Genomic DNA, 19093 nt, shown 5'->3' with positions numbered 1-19093 from the left:
GGACAGCGAAAGAATTCTGTGTATGTCTCAGGGCATGCAGACAGGAGACAGACACGATCAATCGAGAGACATTCAGAGGTACTTAGACCGTTCAATGATGTCTTATTTGTTATATTAGCTGAAAACACATGACTTGTTCTGGTGATCTAGCAAGAACAGAATGATTTGTGAGAAAAACATACTTGCAAAAGAAAGCACTGCATCTATTTCACAAAGTCAAACACATAAAAGAAGATACCAAATAAGCCATGTTGTATTTATGAGAATAGCAAGTGTAACAATACATTGTAGTTACAGTAACTGTCTGAATTTAACTGAAACTAGGGACTGACTCACTGCATTTTTGTTTATCTATAGAGGTTGATGTAACACAAGGTTGGGCAAATACATTGCTAACAGCAAACATCAAACTCTTCGTCCACATTCTTCTGGGAAACATACCAAATGCTTCACCGGAGTCAGCGCAAAATTGAAGTATGGAAGGATCCTGAATGATGATCATCAACATCTGAGTTAATAAAAGGCAAACACTTACCAATAACCCACAAATTAGCGAATACTCAAATCCAACCCAAGTGAACAAGCCCTTATCCTAAAAAGTCATAGACGTGATGAAAAGGACACCCTACAGTATTAACTCCTCAGGTTTGTATTATCTAGCTTTCACCTCCAGCGTTCCTTGTTAGTCTACGTGAATATTTCATTACCACATAATTGGTTGATGCTCCAGGCTAGGTTATGAGGCAGTAAGAATGCTCCCCTCTTCCTTGTTCTTCTTTTCTAAAATTCACAAAGGGCAGTCTGGAGTCGGCTGCGCGGAGTGTTTGAACTGGTCTCCGATGAGGAAATGTTTGAGTTGCCAGGATCTGCCCCTCTCATCTGCCCAGCTTCACCTTCACCCACAGGACTAGTGTAATGAGAGGGCCAGATCGTGGCCCTGTGCCAGAGTAAATATTTAAGCTCAGCTTAAAAAGCCTGGCTTTTATTAGCTGTGTTGGGCCTACAATGGCGCAACAGGCCCTAAGAGTTCTCACCTTCTTAACATGCAAATGAATAAGCGGGGGCGGGCCGGGGGTGGTTACTTTGGGAACCTTATTTGCATAGCACATAAGCATTCTGAGTGTCTGAGGGCAATGTAGTGGTAACGCAAACTTTGAGCACCTATCCATTTCTAGTGGCTCTCTCTCTGTTTCTAAAGATACACTTTGTTTGCCTTCACTCAATTGCTTTGACTTCTACTAACTGCATAAAGAGCTTTAAAGTCCCAATAGCCTACTGAGCTGTTGTCACTTGATTTGAGCGAATTAACTTGTTAATTAGTGTCATTAACCTAAACATACAGTGCCTATATTGTGAGAAACAAAACATATGGTGTGGTCGTGCAATCTGTTCTTCATAAAAGGACTGTTCTCGCTTAGACTCCACTGAATACATACTATATTAATAATATACTGTAATATTATTATTTAGGCTTAAGTTTTAGTTTTTAGTTTAGAAAAAAAAAAAAGACTCCCATGAAGCTGTGTATGTTCTGACAGTGTATGCAAGACATGAATTTGAAATAAGCCCTGGCCTCTAGCCTATGCCCAGAGGAGCCTGAACACTTGTGCTGAAAAGTGGAGCTCTTTGAGAGAGGCTCACCTGTCCATCCCATAATCTCCCTCTTCTCTCTTTAAGCAGAATACACAAGGGTGCTGAAAACATACAGCGCTTTATGGGATCCGTCATCAGTGCCGACTCATTAGCTTGCAAAGGAAAGAAGAAATACAACTTCACTTTCCATAAAAAAGAAACAAAGCGCTCATTGATCAGAGTAATCAATAGTGGATCGATAACCTAAGCCCTCATCATTCCAAGTCCAGCATAATTACAGCTGAGATATGGTCATTATCACTAAAATCAAAAAAGGTGCAGGTCTAACTAGAGGCAGCTCCATTGCTTCAGCGTCGCTGGGCTGTACAAATACTGTACAGGGCCCTCTGAAGGACCTCTGCATGCGATTCCTAAAATAACTTGCTCACGCCATCAGTCCTTGTGTCACTGTAGAGGTTGCGGCCATGGCTGCCCATTCGAAGGCATTTAATTCCGTGCACTGCTACTGCGTCAGCATAGCAAAGCTTTGTATTGCTCTTAACGTAAATTGAACGTTAGTTATAGGATAGCATTAAGCAACCATCGGGACGACTTGTGATTTTAATGCATTAAATGTTGTGGAAGAGTGCCCTCCTTATGAGATTTGCAGCCAGTTTAGGTACTAGCAAAAATAAGTAGTTCTTACTCACTTAAGTGTCAAAGGAAGTGCAGAAGTGATGACATCTAGCAGAATGGCATTAGTTGGCACCAAACCCAACCCTGTTTTGCATGCAAATAGCGCCGCAGATGCAGGATGACAGCGGCGCAGTGTGCAAAGTGCTAACAGGTAGAGACTGCTAGAAAATGCATAACTGGGCCTGAGCATGCTGCTAACAGAGAGGCCCGCACTCCTCCTCCGGCTCGAGTTTCCGTGTCACTTCACTTTGAACTGCATACACGATGAGCGGCTGGAGGCATAAGTGCACTTGGCAATGGCGCTACGAGAGAAGTGTATACAGTTTCTAAACCAGCTCTGTGTCTCACTCTTGCCTTCTCCCTTCCCTGCATTCTCCACCAAAGCGCCGGGAGCGCCATGCTTGTAAAAGTAACCACAGCTCTTTAAGAGGCTCATGTATTTACAAACGGAGGTATGTCGAAATCAAAGGAATTACCACATGACATAACACATCAAGCAGCCAGCGGATAGAGAATTTATAGGGCGGATTCGAACATGGGTGGTGCACCCAGGAACTATGCCATTGTTTGATCATGCACAGCCACAAGCAAGTACAACTCACTCACCTATGACAGGTCCCGAGTTCACTGGTTCATTGGCGCCAACCCCCACCTTTCGCTACCTTTCTCTCAGTCAGGTGGTTACAGGTGCAGAGTGCTATTGTTTTCTACTTCCTGTTGATCCTCCACTTACTGATTTCTCCTCGCATGTTGCTTTTGGAAGTAAGGCTCTGTCTGGTTATGTAAGCCTAGTACATGAGCTGTTCTCACTCCTCATCCTGCACCTCTTGTGAAGTACAGCAGTTAAATCTGTTGTGCTCTGTCCTAGTTGGATCTAAAGAATCGTTCTCTCTCTCTCTTTTTCTCCCTCCCCCTCTTTTCCTCTGTTGCTCTTCTGCCTAATCTCACCTCAGTTTTTATTTCGCCCGCCTTCATCTGCAGAGGACTAAAAATACATGATAAATGGTACATGATATTTTAAAGTCTTATCTCTTATCTGTTCTTACAAGGGAATAATAGGGTAGTTAATCCTGAAGATCTCCCTCAAATTGATTAATCAGCACATACGGACAATCAAATAAATGATTAATATTCCCCAGACCTGCGGTCGGACAGTTACCCCCCAAAGCATCAGTAATAATTCAGTAACCCTTCCCAGACCAAAGCCGCGTCTGCCTGTTCAGCAGCAGCTCTCAGTTGCGGTGGGAGATCTTTGAAGTTGGTGCATAACAAACTCTCAGCGCTCTACGCATGGCTATACCTGTAGAATAGAGCACAACTGCTGGCCAGGCCACAAAGACATTGCAGTTTTCTACTAATGGAGCTGAATGCAGACAAAAATGTAGCTGCATATCCTCTAATGTCTGCACCACGACGGCCAACAGATGTTTGGCAATTTCTATTAGGCTTTTTGAGACGGCAGGTTTTTAGAAACCAGTTTGTTAAGATCGGGGCTAATCTGTCAAAATGATGTTGTGGTAAAAGCAAACATGCCAGATAAGTGAACAGTATTGTTACAGTACACAAGACAGTCCCCTGGCCCTGGAGAGAAGTAACATTAAAATTAGTTAAGATAACTTGAATGTTGCATAAGGGGGTCTTGTAGATGTATGTCCTGCTTGCTATCTGTGTGTCACCCTGGTCTTTTATTCAGATGTCTTCAGACAGGCTTTTTAGCAGTGGCTGTCCCTGCGCTCGCACCCGGGCCACACCCTGTCCTGGTGATGGATTCCCTGTTTATTCAGCAATTTCTAGGACAAAAGGAGGAGATCTCCATGGAGAATGGTTCTCTTTCTCTACCATTACTGAGTTCGCTAACCTTCCCACAGGGGTCAACAAACAGCCCTCCTCCCCAAGCCGACCGCATCTGCCAGCTTGCGCACTTATTAATGTGTGAGTGACCCAGGCCTGGACACCCCTCGTCCACAACGACTGTGGTGTGTGCGCATTCGTGTGTCTGTGCAAACATATGTTTATGTGTCACAGATTTACCATGTGGACCGGCATCACCAGTCCCACGCTAGTACTGACCCTTAACTGCCTACCCCCACCTTGGCCTTTTGTGTAGGTCGCCTGGCTGGCTGGATAGCTAGAGAAGCCCGCGCAGCTGTCTGCTGTCCTCTTCGCGGACACGCTGTCTCTGGTGTCCATGCTTCTGCTTCCGAACGTGGCTATACATAACATCACAGCGCATAGTTCGAAACCTGACCACCACCTGCATTCTGCCACTCAACCTGGGTTGCTCGACAAGGCTATGCAGTTTCATTAGCACAAAGACGTGGTATTAAACTAATCCATGTGTCTCTCGCGCTGTGGCCGAAGCCCCATACGGCCTCAGCAGGGGCACCATTAGCCTTTCAGCGAGAGCGGGCTGATCTGAAACCCTGCCAATACGTCTGTTGATGTATGGCCTTGAGCTCTAATAGGTATAAGCGTGGCGTGCGGGGCGGTGTTGTGAGAAGCCAGGCTTTTCTATAACCGATACAGTTAACTTTGATCTTGTCTTAGCATGGCCTGTTTATAAATCAGCAATGCAAATATTTATGAGCTGGATGGGAGAAAATGGCTGGTCTGGTTTATATCCCTGGCCTTCTATTCTTCCTAGCTGCCCCATCCCATCCCACTCCCTCAACTCCTCCTCCTCCTCCCCCCGGCTCATGTGTCGACGAGGACGCCACAGCAGTGGGGTGAGAGAGCACAGGCCCCAGGCCACATCTATCATGACTACGCTGTCCAGCTTTATTGGCTGGTCATGGAGCGCAGGTCAAAGGCACTCCAGGGGAGGGCAGAGGAAATCTAGATATCCAGGAGATAGAGGAAGATATCTGAAAAGCTCACACAAAAAGTTGATAGGGGGGTCTGTTTTTTTGCAAGCCTCTCCAGCTCAGTGTGGGTTTGGTCTAGGCAAGGTGAGGTCTGAGTCTCCTCCAGTAAAGCTCAATAAAGAACATGAGAATGTGCTCAATAACTATTGCCTTTTTGCTTGCTCCCTGCACACCTATCTGTTTCCGCCTGCAGTGCACACAATGGGACGGCCCGCACTGGCAGATGCACAGGCTTTAATTGCTCCCCCCAGTCCTGACCTCTGCTCCTGATCACCCTCTGATATACAGCATCTCTATTAAGCTGGGAAGTAGGTAAATATTCTCCTAAAGACCCTCCATCCTAACGGCACTACTGAAAATGGAGGAAAAAAAAAAAAAAAAAAAATCAATCGCCTTTTTTCTTTTGTCCTTCGCCAACTCTATTAGTTTTCCCATTTTATCTGATGTCGGGATCCAAAAACGCAGAGACCGGTGCTGATGAGGGGGCAGCTGTGTTTTGCGGTTTGATGCAAAGCTGTATACATCACGTGTCTGGTTTCTAGAGAAATGTGTGGCTTTGTTGTGTTGTAATTTAAATTGTTTTGAAGACTCAAGTTTGTATGGAGAAGCCATATTTGGGAGAATTAAAATCATGCTTTTAAAGAATAGATGAAGATGGCTAGCATTTTTCAGAAATAGTCAACAGTGAATTACAAATTATTGGGCTCTGACTCAGTTATTAAAAAAAATTTGGATCAATTTGGAGTTATATCTTGTTAAGCTTGATGACAACACGCAATGTGGACACAAATATGCAATGCTGTGTATGTGCTGGAGTGTTTGAGAGTGCAAGTGAGTAAAAGGGGGGCAGTGGTGATGGTAGTGGTGGACTGGCTTGTCGATCGATGCTGTGATTGGCAGTTAATGGCTTTTCCTGTTCTGCCTTCGTAACCTCGCTCTGATGGCTGTTGCTTCTGATCAGAGATGGCAGATTGCGTTTGATTTTTGTATATAAAGCCCAGACTTTTTGGAGATGGCTTCATCATGTTAAATCATTTAAAAGTTAAGTTGAATACTGGGAATTCCTCTCTGCCCAGGCATAGAGGTGAAGCTTTAGTGTCTGAACAATCCACTAGGACTTCTCTGTAAATAGGAGAGCGCTGATTTCAGATTTCCAAATTTAAACAACCTGCTTCAAGTTTCATTCCACAAGTTAAAACAATACTAAGTACAGGACACCATCTACTCACTCTATTTGTGGGACAGTACTCACTGTCACACAAGAGTTAAAATGGATGAAAATTAAACGATAAGATATGTTTTGGTGCTTTCATGATTTAAAAAAAAATGAACTAAATATGAGGGCCAGCAAATAATGTCTAGCGAGATTTGAAATAATTTGGCTAACACTCCCATATAACATGCTTTATTCAACTGATTTCCCATAAACTGCAGTGAATTTTACAGCCAATAATTTGAAAGTTTTGCAGGATTCCTCAAGCCATAAAAAGAAATGAAGGAACTCATCAGAAAGAAGGTGGATTGGAAAAGAACAAGCCATATTTCTGATTGAAAGAACATAGAAAGGAAGTGAGTTTCCTATTCATAGCAACAAAAAGTAACAAAAATCCATATTTAAAAGCGTCGAGGGTCAACCAAGAGCTGAGAATCTCCTAACTCTGAATATGATGCTCTAATAGAAGGTGATTTTAAAAATCTAGAAATCTGCTCATACTAATCAGAACAAAAATGTAATTCTGTGAGCATGCGTATGTATGTGCATGTGTGTATATAGGGACCCACTGGGACCAGCCAGTACTGAATTAATACACACATGCTGCTCCCTTTGCAACATCAACAAATATTTAATAAAGCCTGCTTCATATAACTCATTAATATGGCACTCTTCTCTCAGTGCTTAATTTAATATAACAATAATTTGAATAATCATTTGCATACCAAGATCTTGTAATCTTCTCTAGTGGCAAAAATATAACGTCTCCCTGAGACCTCGTTTATTCAGTAGCAAAGACAGGCTTTCTGGTTCAAATTAGCAGAACAAGACCATTCCAACCTAACGAGTATAAATTAAGAAAATTCCTTTGCAGTGACAGACATAACCCGTTCAAACGAACGATCAAGTCTGCGGCAGCCTAATTTTAGGCCTGGTGTTGATTGAATGTGGTGATGCTGTGTGGCTGAAGAAAGAGAGAGAGAGTTTGGTTGATCCTGTGGGGAGTGGGTGGAGGAATGTGGTGGCTGTGTTGAAGAGTTCCTCCGCTGTCTCTGTGTTCCATCTCTGCACCCACAGCGCCAAGATCTCCACTTCATAAATCAGAACTGCTGTTTGAAAAATGCTTCATGATACACAAATGTGTGAAACCACTTAACAACAGAGCAAAAGTGTTTCCCCTACTTTCAGCAGCTGCAGCTAGTAAAATAAGGCACCTCTGAGAGGATGACCTCAGAATTCACCTCATCAGTGGGAGGGGCTTCATAAAGAGAAAACCTCAAAGAGAATGTTGGGATACATATCTGAGACTGGTCATTTTAAACTCTAGGTGTCCTGTATGGGCGACTAGAGTTTGAAAGCAGAGAATGCAAGGGTTGTAAACTTGCAATGAAAGTTTGACCTTGAAAATGTAGTGCTAGTCCTTGACCACTCTGTTTGTGGCCCTCTCATTCTCTCTCTACCCACTAACCTCTTTTCATTAGAAAGAAAGAAAGAAAGAAAGAAAGAAAGAAAGAAAGAAAGTATTTGGGCACAACTTACTGAACTCTAATTGAGTCACTTGCTGATGACTTCACATCTCTGCCTTTTAATGCAACAAACAATCATCTCCACATATTACCATAGCCTTTATCCCTCATTTCCCACTTTTTAAATTTCACTTCTCTTGGTTTTCCCTCTTTTTACATGCATAAAAGCACATGATGAGAAAACAAGGTGTGAAATGATTTTTTCCAGAGGGGTCTCAATAAAAACCATATGACACCTCAGGCTGAACTGCTTAATTACAAAGGGATGAAAATCTGTAGTCTGCATCTGGTGAGAACATTGCCCCCATAACACTGATAGATTTACAGCTCCCAGACCTAACCTTGGACTTCAGTGCATGGCAATTAGGCCATGCATAAGACACCTCAATGAATGTCCATCTCAGTGGGGAGAAGTCAGGCTTGACTTTTTTTTACCCTGGGCTGCGGTTTTAGACCTTTAGAACTCAAGAAAGCTCAGAGAGTTTGCCCTGTTGCGGATTATTAACTAGCTCAACCAGCAACCAGATTCTCTTGGTAAACCAATTTCACAACCAATTGAACAGCATGGCTACCATCTGGACCAGTATCTAACAAGCATAAACCAGCATGCTGACTGACCAACTTCAACTGTTACGCTTCGCTGGTAAACAGCATGGCAACCAACTGGACCAGTACCTAAATGTCATAAACCAGTCTGAACCAGCCTGGAAATTCTAAGCAGTGGTTCCAGCAGGATCTAAACCCTTGTCCCAGCATTCAACGGTTCCACACTAAAAGCTCCAGTCCAGCACCTAACTAGTTTGCTGTAGAGTGGACCTTGATCTCACACATGTAAACACTCCAAGTTGTCTAGCATTAGAAGGATGTGGATTTCCTCATTTCAGCAGAACTTCATTGTGAATATTCAGAAGAGAGACATTGTCTGTGATGAGAGGTGAGTGAAAAACAGTGAGGTCCAAAGCCTCATTTCATGTGTGGATTTATTTGTCCCAAGACTCTCTTCAGCAGCCCAAAGCTAAACACAGTGTGTTTTCCAGCGCTCTGCCTTCCACTAAGCGCCGAGAGGAGCCTTGTGGCCTGGGTCACTCACAGGCCATTAATCTGGTTGCTAAGTCACTGATGTATTGATGCTGGTGAACCAGTAAGCCTGCATGTTGCTCTCTTTACCACCCACTGTCTTTCTCCCCAACACTCTCTCTTTCTTCCTTAGGCTCACCCAAAGTCTGCCTCAAAGAAAACATACCTGCCAACTTGCTACTGTGGTCACTTTCAGTGAGAAGGTTCGGCCTTACCCATCCAGGGACTATGCCACTAAAAGCTTTGTTTGAACTAATTTGACTCACATTTGACTAACAAACACATGTAAAATGAACAAAAAAACATGCATCAAGCTGATCAAATTAGGCTAATAAAGAGTATTTTTGCGGACTGAGCAAACGTGCACTCTTACTATGCCAGAGAGGGATTGGGATTGGGTTGAGGGGCTTCTGACTAGAGGAATGTGGGCTGAGATTGCAATATAAACTATAAAACTATAATATCTTTTACAAGACTGAGGCTGGCACTACTAAGATAAAACATTGATTAAGGCATGTTATAAATAGACAAAGTTGCTAAAAAATTTGGACTGGGAACCGGGAACGTAAAAGTCAAGAGGTGCAAACCTGGGGGTGTAATCCATGAATGCTAGAACTACAGAGACCTATCAACATTGTGCCCTTGAGCAAGCCACTTAACTCCAGGGGGATTGTGCCTGTAGTAAGTGAACTTTTAAATTGCTTCAGAGCATCTACTAAATGTCAAATAACTACATAAAAAAAGGAGTCAGGTCAGTCCTGCACATGTTTAATGCTCGACAGCATAATTGCACTCAAGATAACTTCTCTCAATTTAAAACAGATTACTTAGTCAGTGTGATGGTGCGAGCGTCTACCTTTAAAGAACTTTCTTCGTTATATCTTTATAGTAAATTCCATTGTTTATCCTATTCCATTGTTTAAGGTGTTTTATAAGACAGATCTTCAGCATATTAAAGAGAGAATTACAGAAGGAAAAGTTGCAAACATCGAGAGAAAACAAGGAGGAAGAAAGAAGATTTGGCTGGAGAAATGTTTAGTTTTCCAGGCTGGTTGGATTAAAGCTATTTAACCTTAAGAAGAGAGCAGCGGAGAGGGACCACCCACCAGCTTGTGACCCATGCTGGTTTGTTTTGTGCATGATGGGTATTTGCCTTGTTTATTAAATTTAAGGAGACAAAGAGTTGAGAAAGATGTGCAAGAGGAAAGAGTGCACATGCAGGCAGTAGAAGCACAGACGAAGTTAGTCACAAATACAAGGCGAAGGTGGGAATATGGTTTTAAATCACAATAACAAAGACGTGAAAAAGATGTTGTAAGGGTTTTTAGCTTCTAAAGTGTTCTGGGGGGGATTCTTAATGTTATTGTTCGCCAGGAAAAAACTAATTCTGATTGTCCAGAAAAGTAATAGCATACCTCTACTCAACAAGCCACACAGTTTGGGGTATCAATTGTCTGTAGGCAAAGTTTCAAACACTTAGGGTTTGTTTAAATCTCTGCCTATGTCTACACGTACTTTACAAACTACCACAAGCTTGCGCCTTCCTACTGTGGCGTAACATACTCTCTGATCCCTGTGTACACCCCAGTCCCTCATCAGTCTCCAATCCCCTGTTTGTGCTGATCAGGCAGCAGATAATAGGATCAACAGCTTCCTTCAGCAGTGGCAGAAGCATTGCTTAGTTGCTCTTGTCTGGCTGCCCAAAGAGAAAGGGGGGGGGGGGGGGTGGCGATCAAAACAAACAGCTATTACAACACAATAATATCAGCTCCTCAGCTTCTCTACAAAGAGATACGCACTCTCTCGCAATCCGTATGAACTCCCCTATCCCTCTCTCCCAACTTTTGTAATATAGGACAACATATGAAAACTATGCATGGCCTACCATGTGTATCTGTTTGGCTGCTGGTCCCTCCATTGAACGCATGCACGAGCACACACACACACACACACTTATAGGTGCAGATGCATGCGTAATCATCAGCTGCAGCTGTGCAACGGGTCAGCGCCTGGCCTTTCTGAGGTGGGGGCTGAAGGAGTTGTGAAATTCCTGCAGACTTCCAGACACTGCTTTAAGCCTGCCCACTACTCTACAAACCAATGTCACGCTCCTCCCACGCTAACGGAGAGCTCTCTCAGCAAAACTCGACTCCTCTTCTGGAGAAAAGCCCTCCGCCCTTTGTCTTAAAGGGAGCTGAGCCTCTGTTTGGCTTCCGTGAGGCAGAGTTCAGCACCCTATGGGCAACCTTGTGCTGACATGGATCTACATCATTGAGATATTATGATATACATAAATATGATCTATACAAATTCAAAAGAGTCTCCTAATTATAAACCTGGGCTCATATACGTGATATGGACTGTATCTTTGACTGGAGGGAGGCCGAATGTCTCAGTAGAAGCTCTGTGGATATGGAATGGGCGCTTTATTAGCGTGGTACTACCGGTAAATCAAAGCTCAGCCCTTCCTGGAACAGCAGCAAACCTTTTTTCCCCACTGAGCACTATTACTGAACAATCACAGGCCAGCCATGATAATTAGCAGAGTATCTCCATCTAAACGAGCGCCTCTCTCTCTCTCTATCGCTCTCAGACCTGCTTTCTTCCCCCCCTCCCTTCCATCATCTTTCACTCCGTCTCATCTCTAACTGATGTCTGGAGGGACTTATGGAGTTTGGGTGTGGCGCTCTCTCTGGCATAGAGGTTAAGCTTCACTGTCCACAGATGAAAGATATAACCACGGGCCGTACCAATAGTGGTAAAATGCTCCCTTGCGACTTTAACTCGAAATTACTCTGCACTTTTATTTGATAATAAAAAACAAACACAATCTTGCTGGAGCCAGGGCATTCTCAGTCTATTTGTTTTTGATGACTGGAGTAAGTTACTCTGATAAGGATAAGTCATGATAAAGATCATAATTATTAATGGAGATGGTCGGCCTCATTGATCAGGATTCTGTTTTAAAGGGTAGAGCGATATCTGAGAAGCACATTAATACCTTTCAGTATAGCCACTATGGTTAATCCCCTTCTACGCATTACTGTCTGTTTTGTTTTACTGTGTTTTTTCTTTGTTTTCTCCAGAGCGTAGACATTTTCCTTCCTCACGCCCCAGCTGATCTGGTTGGATTGCACTGGAGGGAAAAATAAGTAGAGAGAGTCCAAAATCCAGACGTTTTGTGCTGGATCCTGGGCCGTGCTTGGAGCGCAGTCAAAGCACTGTTAGCATAGCTGAGACACATCAACATGTGCTACAGGGTTCTGTTTGGAGGAGTTTTGGGCAGTAGTGAACAGATGACAGAATGTGTGAGCATGTGTGTGTGTATTTGTGCATGTACAGGGAGTGTGTAAATGTGTGCAGCACACAGTTTGTATAGTTTGTGTGTTTAATGGAGCGAGACCAGCACACTGGTGCTGGTGGTGCGGGGGTGAATGTTATGAGGCCTTTCTTGGGTAAAGATTCCCCATGTGATAGTGACGGCACTTTCTTCCTCTCTTTCCACGGCCAAGCGGCATCTGGAGTGGATTTTGTGCGAGCAGACACCGAAGAACATGATTACATTCAGTTAACTGTGCTCTAAACTGATTATGCATGTGCCAAGCTAATGGACTACATTTGCAAGAGGAAAAATAACATCCAATCAATCTCAATTACCCCAGATTGTACCGGCCCCTGAGACAAGGAAGGTAGCCAGCCTGAAGCTCCTCCTCTTTGCTTGAAAGGCCTGCCTGGAAGACCTGCCTCTCTCCATCCTGTCTGGAGCGGAGAACCAAGTCTCAGACTCAAGACTGACATGAGTGCAGCCCAGCACCTGAGACATGCTTGCTCAGCATGAACACGAACTCAAATATCAAGTGAATGTGTCCTTTACAGGGTTGTGTCAGAGAAAATTGAAGGACGAGTCATGAATAAGCATGGAGTATCCTTAAAATCATCATTAAATGGCTTTCACAACTCATTTTACTTCTGTAACGATGTGTTTCTAAGTGAAACAACACATCCAGTGAGCACAAAATGTAGGGTAGAACTGTCAGGATTGTGAAGAGTTTCTTAATGACAGGTGGTTGGAGGAGTGAGACTGAAAAATAAGAGGGATCGGTAATGTGAGCCAAAAAGGAAAAGTAGCTTCAGAGGCAGAGTAAGTTATTACATTTTGATGAAAGATTATGAAGACATTTTTTTTTTAATTGGAATAATGTACACAGATCAAATGTGCACAATGAAATCTGGAATGTGTACTGAGAAAGCAATTAGGGTCTCTCGATTTCAATTTCACTTTAATACACATAGATCAACTACGTGCGGCAACTATCTGACTCTGCAAATTGCAAGTTCCAGCAACAATTTAGAACTTGAGAAGCCTAAGCTTTGTGATGACCTGGGTATTGTTGTATGGCCCATCTGCAAATGCTTATGGGTGACCATCATGACATCATTCTCACCACTACAAAGCAGCCAGCGAGCGGGAACTTGGAGGGAGCAGTGGAAGGTAAAAGTTCATCTGAGATGAGTGCAAGACTGACTGATGGGTGTGTCTGAAACCAGAGAGGAACTCAGTCCAGTACCACAGACACCAAAGTCGGGAAGCATCACCCCTGCTGTGCAGTGGTCCATGCGGTTAAGACAATTCTCCCAAGCCTACCAAAGGCTTTCGGAACATTCCAATCCGTGGGGTGGTGGGGGAAGGTGTATTTTTAGAAAGCCCTAATATGTGCCGCATACCACAGACTCTCAAATTATCCCATCCAGCTTAGCCTTCAGTTTAAACCTTCCTTTTTAATTCCAGTAATTACAGGCTCCAATTTACGGAGCTGTGCACACAAAGGGCCTGTTTAATGCAAACCAGTTTGATTTGGGCAAAGTGTCCCAAGGATCTACCACATCTTAGGGCCTGTTTATGCTGACTTGATAATTTATTTTCTCCCAGCAGGAGGTCGAAAAATTTTGCATTTTGTATCATATTGCATTTAGGGTTGGGGTGGGGGGGGGATAAATAGAGAGTTTTTTATTTTCCTTTTCTGTTTTACCACTTGTACAGTCAGCTTAGCTGAACAAGCAAATTATACTGTTGATGTCAGGCAGTCAGTATGTCTATCAGGGCTATAAATTCACTGCAAAGTGAAGCCTGTGTCATTGTGGGGTTAGAAACCCATGCTACAGCAAGACCTCAGCAGCAGCATGTGCTTATCGTCCTCTAATCACATTTGTATGTCATGAAATACAGCTATAACTCAAACTGTGAATGTCTTAGTTTGCGGGTAGGCCTGTCGCCACTGATGGAAGCTGCTTGCTTACAAGGCTGATGCTGTTGTCAGTCAACTCTGTTCTCTCTTCCTCTGTTCGGATCTGTGGGGCTTTTAGGGCTGAGGAACCATTTTAAGCAGCTTAAAGCTTACAAATTATCATGCTTGGATGTGTCGAACATTTCTAATCTGCCACAGAGTATTGAACATTTGCAGTTAGGTGGACTAGTCTCTTCTCCGCTAGCTCTCCTTCTTTAAAGGGAGCGCTGGCAGCAGAAGGAATATTATGGTGCTTCTAAAGCATTTTGGTGCCAACAGTATACTTTAATATTGTACGTAAGGGCTGTCACAATATCAGATTTTTCACTACACGTTTATCGTGGCTAAAAGAATTCAAGATAACGATATATCCCGATATCTACAGAAATCTTGAAAAAATATTTTTTCTGTCAGTCAAATAGAAATTAAAAAGAAATTATGTTATTTTACTGTATTATATACAGTGATGAAGGCTATGTCGACTGGCATTGGATTATAAATATACATTATCCTTATGAAAATAACCTAAATGGCTTGAAGAACAGATAAACCATAATACTGTCGCAATGGCGCGTTAATTCTCTTCATGTTTAATCAGTTAAATTGTCTATCTGTTTTATTCAGCTAGAGTAATCGCTGGATGTCCATATTAGGGATTTCCTGGAACTTATTACTCCTGAGTCTCACTTGTGGACGTTCTGTGCGAGGGTGCCCTCCGGCGTTGTGTATGAATGAAACATTAATTACATGTGAGTTTAGCACTCCATAATCCTGACCTAACCCTAACTCCTACTGTACGTTGGTTGTGGATGTCAACCAGATACTGTTGCTGGATAATTTACATGTCATATTATCATACGTGTACTATTCATTTGAAATATTACAATTATCGTCAATACCGGTATATTGCGACACCCCTAATTAACACGATAACAATATTTCATTTTTTTTTTAAAATATCACGGTTATCGTCAATACCAGTATATCGCGACACCCCTATTGTACGTATGAGGTGAATTCTGGAATCTCCCAGAGAAACAGCTCCATACAGCACAATAAATTGCAGTCAGTGGCTAGATAAGTAATTTTTTCTGCTATTGCTAGCCATTGATTCTAAAACTCAGCCTTGTTCCCTGGGTCTCAAATCCTGCCTGGAGCTACACGAGGCCCCTGACTACAGCAATGCCTCCACAGGTCAGCCAAACACGTCAGGAGTCTTGTGTTACATATTTGAATCATTGTGGTATTTGTAAATATGCTCAATGCGTGTCCCAGCTTGAGTATGGCAGACAATCTCGGCTCAGACTTGTCAGCTTTTATCTCCAGATGCAGAGGAAGCTGGTTTTTGGCCTTCCCCTAATTACCATTACAAACTAGTCCGACAGGGGAACAGCTGACCAAGAGTCCCTCAGCCCAGGGCAAATCTTGACAATGCTAGAATATCTCTGGCTGTAAAGGGTTTACAATTAGGAAACTTCAAGTGAAGTCAATGGTGAACTGGACCTAGTCTTGGTAATTTTATATCAAAATGTCATAACATAGCTCTGCCTCTGAAGTCACTTCTTTTCAGCTGTCCTCATTTAGGTGGTGTTGGCAAGGAAAATAATGTTAGCCAATATCTAAATAGCTCCTGAGTCACTGTTTTAGGGTATGTTTGGTAAGGTTAATAGGCAATGATGTCCCACCCTACAATTTTTTTTCTTTTTGAATATTCTGTTTCACTCAGACTTATGTTAAAGTAGCATGCAACTACTGTTGCATGTTATCTTTAAAGACGTTCCCTGAATAGAATGCAATTACATTTCTTGCATATTTTTGTTCACTATCTAAAGGTAAAACACTTGAGAAAGGAGAGTAAATAAAGGTCAAGTAAGCTTGGGCAGTGATATGCTGCTAAAATGGGTGGAATTTGATTCAGTATCCAATTGAGCATGTGAGAGCAAGCGATAGAAAGAAAGGCAGAATTAAGAAGAGAAGTCCCTGTGTGCAGTCGTGCCAGTCTAGGTTAAACACAGCCTGAGCGGGGCTCGCAGACACACAGGATAGGTGCCTAAATGGAATCAGGCCTGTTAGATTTATGGCCATTTGTTCAGAGAGTGTTCATCCATTGGCTATTATGGAATGATTAGTGTAGAAGGTGAAGCTCCAAGTCCGGCGAAAATCAATACGGCTGTCGAGAGCGATTCTGCCCTTCCCACTCCGAACGGTATTAGCACCAAACCTCTGTCTCTTCACACTTCTTCATCCTCTCTTCCAGCAATTTCATCAGCTGCCCTTCTCCCCACCCTGCTGACCTGCCATGTTCCTCCCTCCCTCTAAGTGCCCCTGTTCTCCCCTCTTCATTGCATGCGCATTAGGCCTTAATATACTGCACTGGGCCATCACTCATAGTCGACGGTAGAGACGGAAAGTGCTGGTCGATTCAGTCGTACAGTAGACTAGAGGTGTTTAAAACCTGTGGATAGTGTAACACTGTGTCCTAACCAGAAAGATGCTACCCTATCTCTTCCATGTTGATCAGAGTTTCTGTCCTAACCTCCCACAACAAGCTATGAGGCATTTTGTTGTTGCGTTGCACTGGGTAGCTCCACCCACAGTGAAATCTTATTGGTTAAAAATTCCTTGAGAGTTAAAAATTACTTGAGGCTGAAAACTTGTCGCATAGTGCTTGGTTAGTGTAGGACTACCAGAGTGACTCACCTTGTACAGTTTGAGACTGGCCTCATGGCGAGAGTTGACCGTGTGCATCCTCAGTTTTTCCAGGCTGTTGGTGTAGTAATCGCAGGCATTACATTTGAGGTGCACAGGGTTGCCAATGGCCACGCACTTGAGGCGCCACTCATTGCCCTTGCCACCCTCCTTGATGTGTGCCACCAGCTGGTACTTCTGTACATGCTTGTCAGTCTTGCAGTGCAGCTGGAAGTTGGCCTTGAGCTGCGTGGTGTAGTGGCACAGCTTGCACTGGTGTGAGTCGCCCACCACCGCTCTCCACTCCTCCTCTGGGAGTGAGCGCTCGGCGCTCATGTGCAGGCCCAGTATGTCCAGGTTGTCGGTAGTGAAGCGGTTGCACACAGCACATTGGAAGAGTTTGAGGGAGGGGTCGCTGGTCTGGGATAGGCTTTCACCCAAAGTCATCAGTTCCTCTGAGACCAGCTGTCCACCACCCAGGCGTACATCCATGGCAATGTCCCCTCCAACTGAAAGTAGAAGATACGAAATGTGATCACTGATCTGTCAGACAGAATGTTTGCTTTCACAAATGTACTGTCTCTTTGAAATACAGCATTTAACACCACACCAATGAACTTTTATCTGTGACATTAAGGGACTTATGGACACATGGTCCAATACAACGTAACAGTGAGGGTTGGGCATTTTCTCTGTGTTGTCCCCCCCCCCCTCCTCATTTAAACTTCCTCAAGTTACAAGAATGTCCTGGGAAACAGAGAAAAGGTGCATAGTTCAGCCTTTTAACAAAGAGTCATGTTTGTCTGTCCTGTCAAAGTGGATTTGCTTTCTAGGATAATGTGCATGTGTGTATTTATCTACAATATTTTATTAAATCAAGATTATCCTTTCCTTTGAGCTCAAAGAAAAAGTGAGAAAAGAGAGAGTGGAGGTGTGGATTTACACAGTCCTGCACTTTCATAGCCCTGCAATTAAATCAACTCCAGAGGCTGTGAGAAGAGGCGTAAAAATAAAGTTATTCAATCATTACTGGAGATCTAAAGAGTTCTCAGCACACATTACTGTAAATCAACTACAGGCCTTTTTTTTTTTTTTGTCCCCACAAAAATAGTAATATAAAAATTAGATATTCCTTGTTGAACTCTGGTTCTTTCACCTCTGATTGGGAATCAATGCAAACACCCTCCTGCTCGAAGTGTCTGTAATTTTATGTATTCATGTATTTTTAAGGAATGAAAAGAAGGTGTATGAGCCAAAGAAATTAAATATTCAAAAACAGAAGCACAAGGCATCTAAGAACAGCTTGGGGAAGACACTAGAGGCTGAGATTTGGAGACAAGAGATGCATAGAAGCCGTTTTCTCAGTTCGCTGATCTTCAATCTGTCACTGCCCAGATTGAGCGCACCCGCTGAACCAGTATGGCTTTACACTAAATTAATTCCAGCAGCTCCTTTTATTTATTGGGGCAGCATGCGGCCTGCTCATTTCACCATTACCTTCAGCTTTTAGTGCAGGGACAGAGAGACCTCTGACAATGAAAGCCATTTTCATTTCTTTCCATAAACCTCTCATGTAAACACCTGTAAATCTGTAGGTTATGTTCAGCATTCATAATCTTTTAAGAATGTATTGTAATAAACTTATAATATTTTAAATATTTTGCTTGTGTCAGTCAATATTAATGTTTAAAGTAGAGAGGGAAAAATGTTTAGGAGAACATTGTTAACGTTAATCTAAAAGAATTTACAAGTTCTACTTTATAACAACCAAAAATAATAATAATAATAATAATAATAATTTATATTATGATGACTAGAGTCCAGAGATGTAATTTGTTACTTCTATGCACACATCTAAATATTTTATATTTAGTTGTGTGAGATTTTAAATAAATGGAAGTGCACTGAACATTCCAGATTGCTTGTGAAATGAACCACTGTAAGTCTTATGTCCTGTCATTTCTTCCCTGTAATATGTTTATTGAACATTCCCTCACTGAAAAACCAACTAAATGGCTAGAAGAAGGAGGGAAAAAACTATTAGTCATGGCAATCAATTCCTGTTTGTGTCTGGCAACAGTTTGAAACAAGTCTGTGCAAATTGTGGGCTTGTAGCTGGAATGCCAAATTCTCCACTATGCTGCTGAATTATTCTAACTTGGCCCTTTGACT

The 19093-nt window shown here is 42.8% G+C and overlaps 1 protein-coding gene and 1 long non-coding RNA gene across 3 annotated transcripts in view; one reads left to right on the top strand and one right to left on the bottom strand.

The window, feature by feature from the left end:
* zfhx3b (zinc finger homeobox 3b) overlaps window positions 1–19093 on the bottom strand; it is a 168764-nt gene that overhangs the window by 80166 nt on the left and 69505 nt on the right. For both annotated transcript variants that reach the window (XM_051898497.1, XM_051898498.1), the window contains exon 3: window positions 16934–17430. In XM_051898497.1, the coding sequence (XP_051754457.1) occupies window positions 16934–17430 (497 nt within the window). The remainder of the gene's footprint in view (window positions 1–16933; window positions 17431–19093) is intronic.
* LOC127515177 (uncharacterized) overlaps window positions 1–19093 on the top strand; it is a 41973-nt gene that overhangs the window by 359 nt on the left and 22521 nt on the right. Inside the window, exon 2 of the long non-coding RNA XR_007930779.1 lies at window positions 358–645. This is a non-coding gene — a long non-coding RNA (uncharacterized LOC127515177). The remainder of the gene's footprint in view (window positions 1–357; window positions 646–19093) is intronic.

The sequence above is a fragment of the Ctenopharyngodon idella genome, chromosome 7 (genome assembly GCF_019924925.1).
Source record: "Ctenopharyngodon idella isolate HZGC_01 chromosome 7, HZGC01, whole genome shotgun sequence".
Taxonomy (NCBI): Eukaryota; Metazoa; Chordata; class Actinopteri; order Cypriniformes; family Xenocyprididae; genus Ctenopharyngodon; species Ctenopharyngodon idella.
This window is presented reverse-complemented; position numbering and strand designations above follow the sequence as displayed.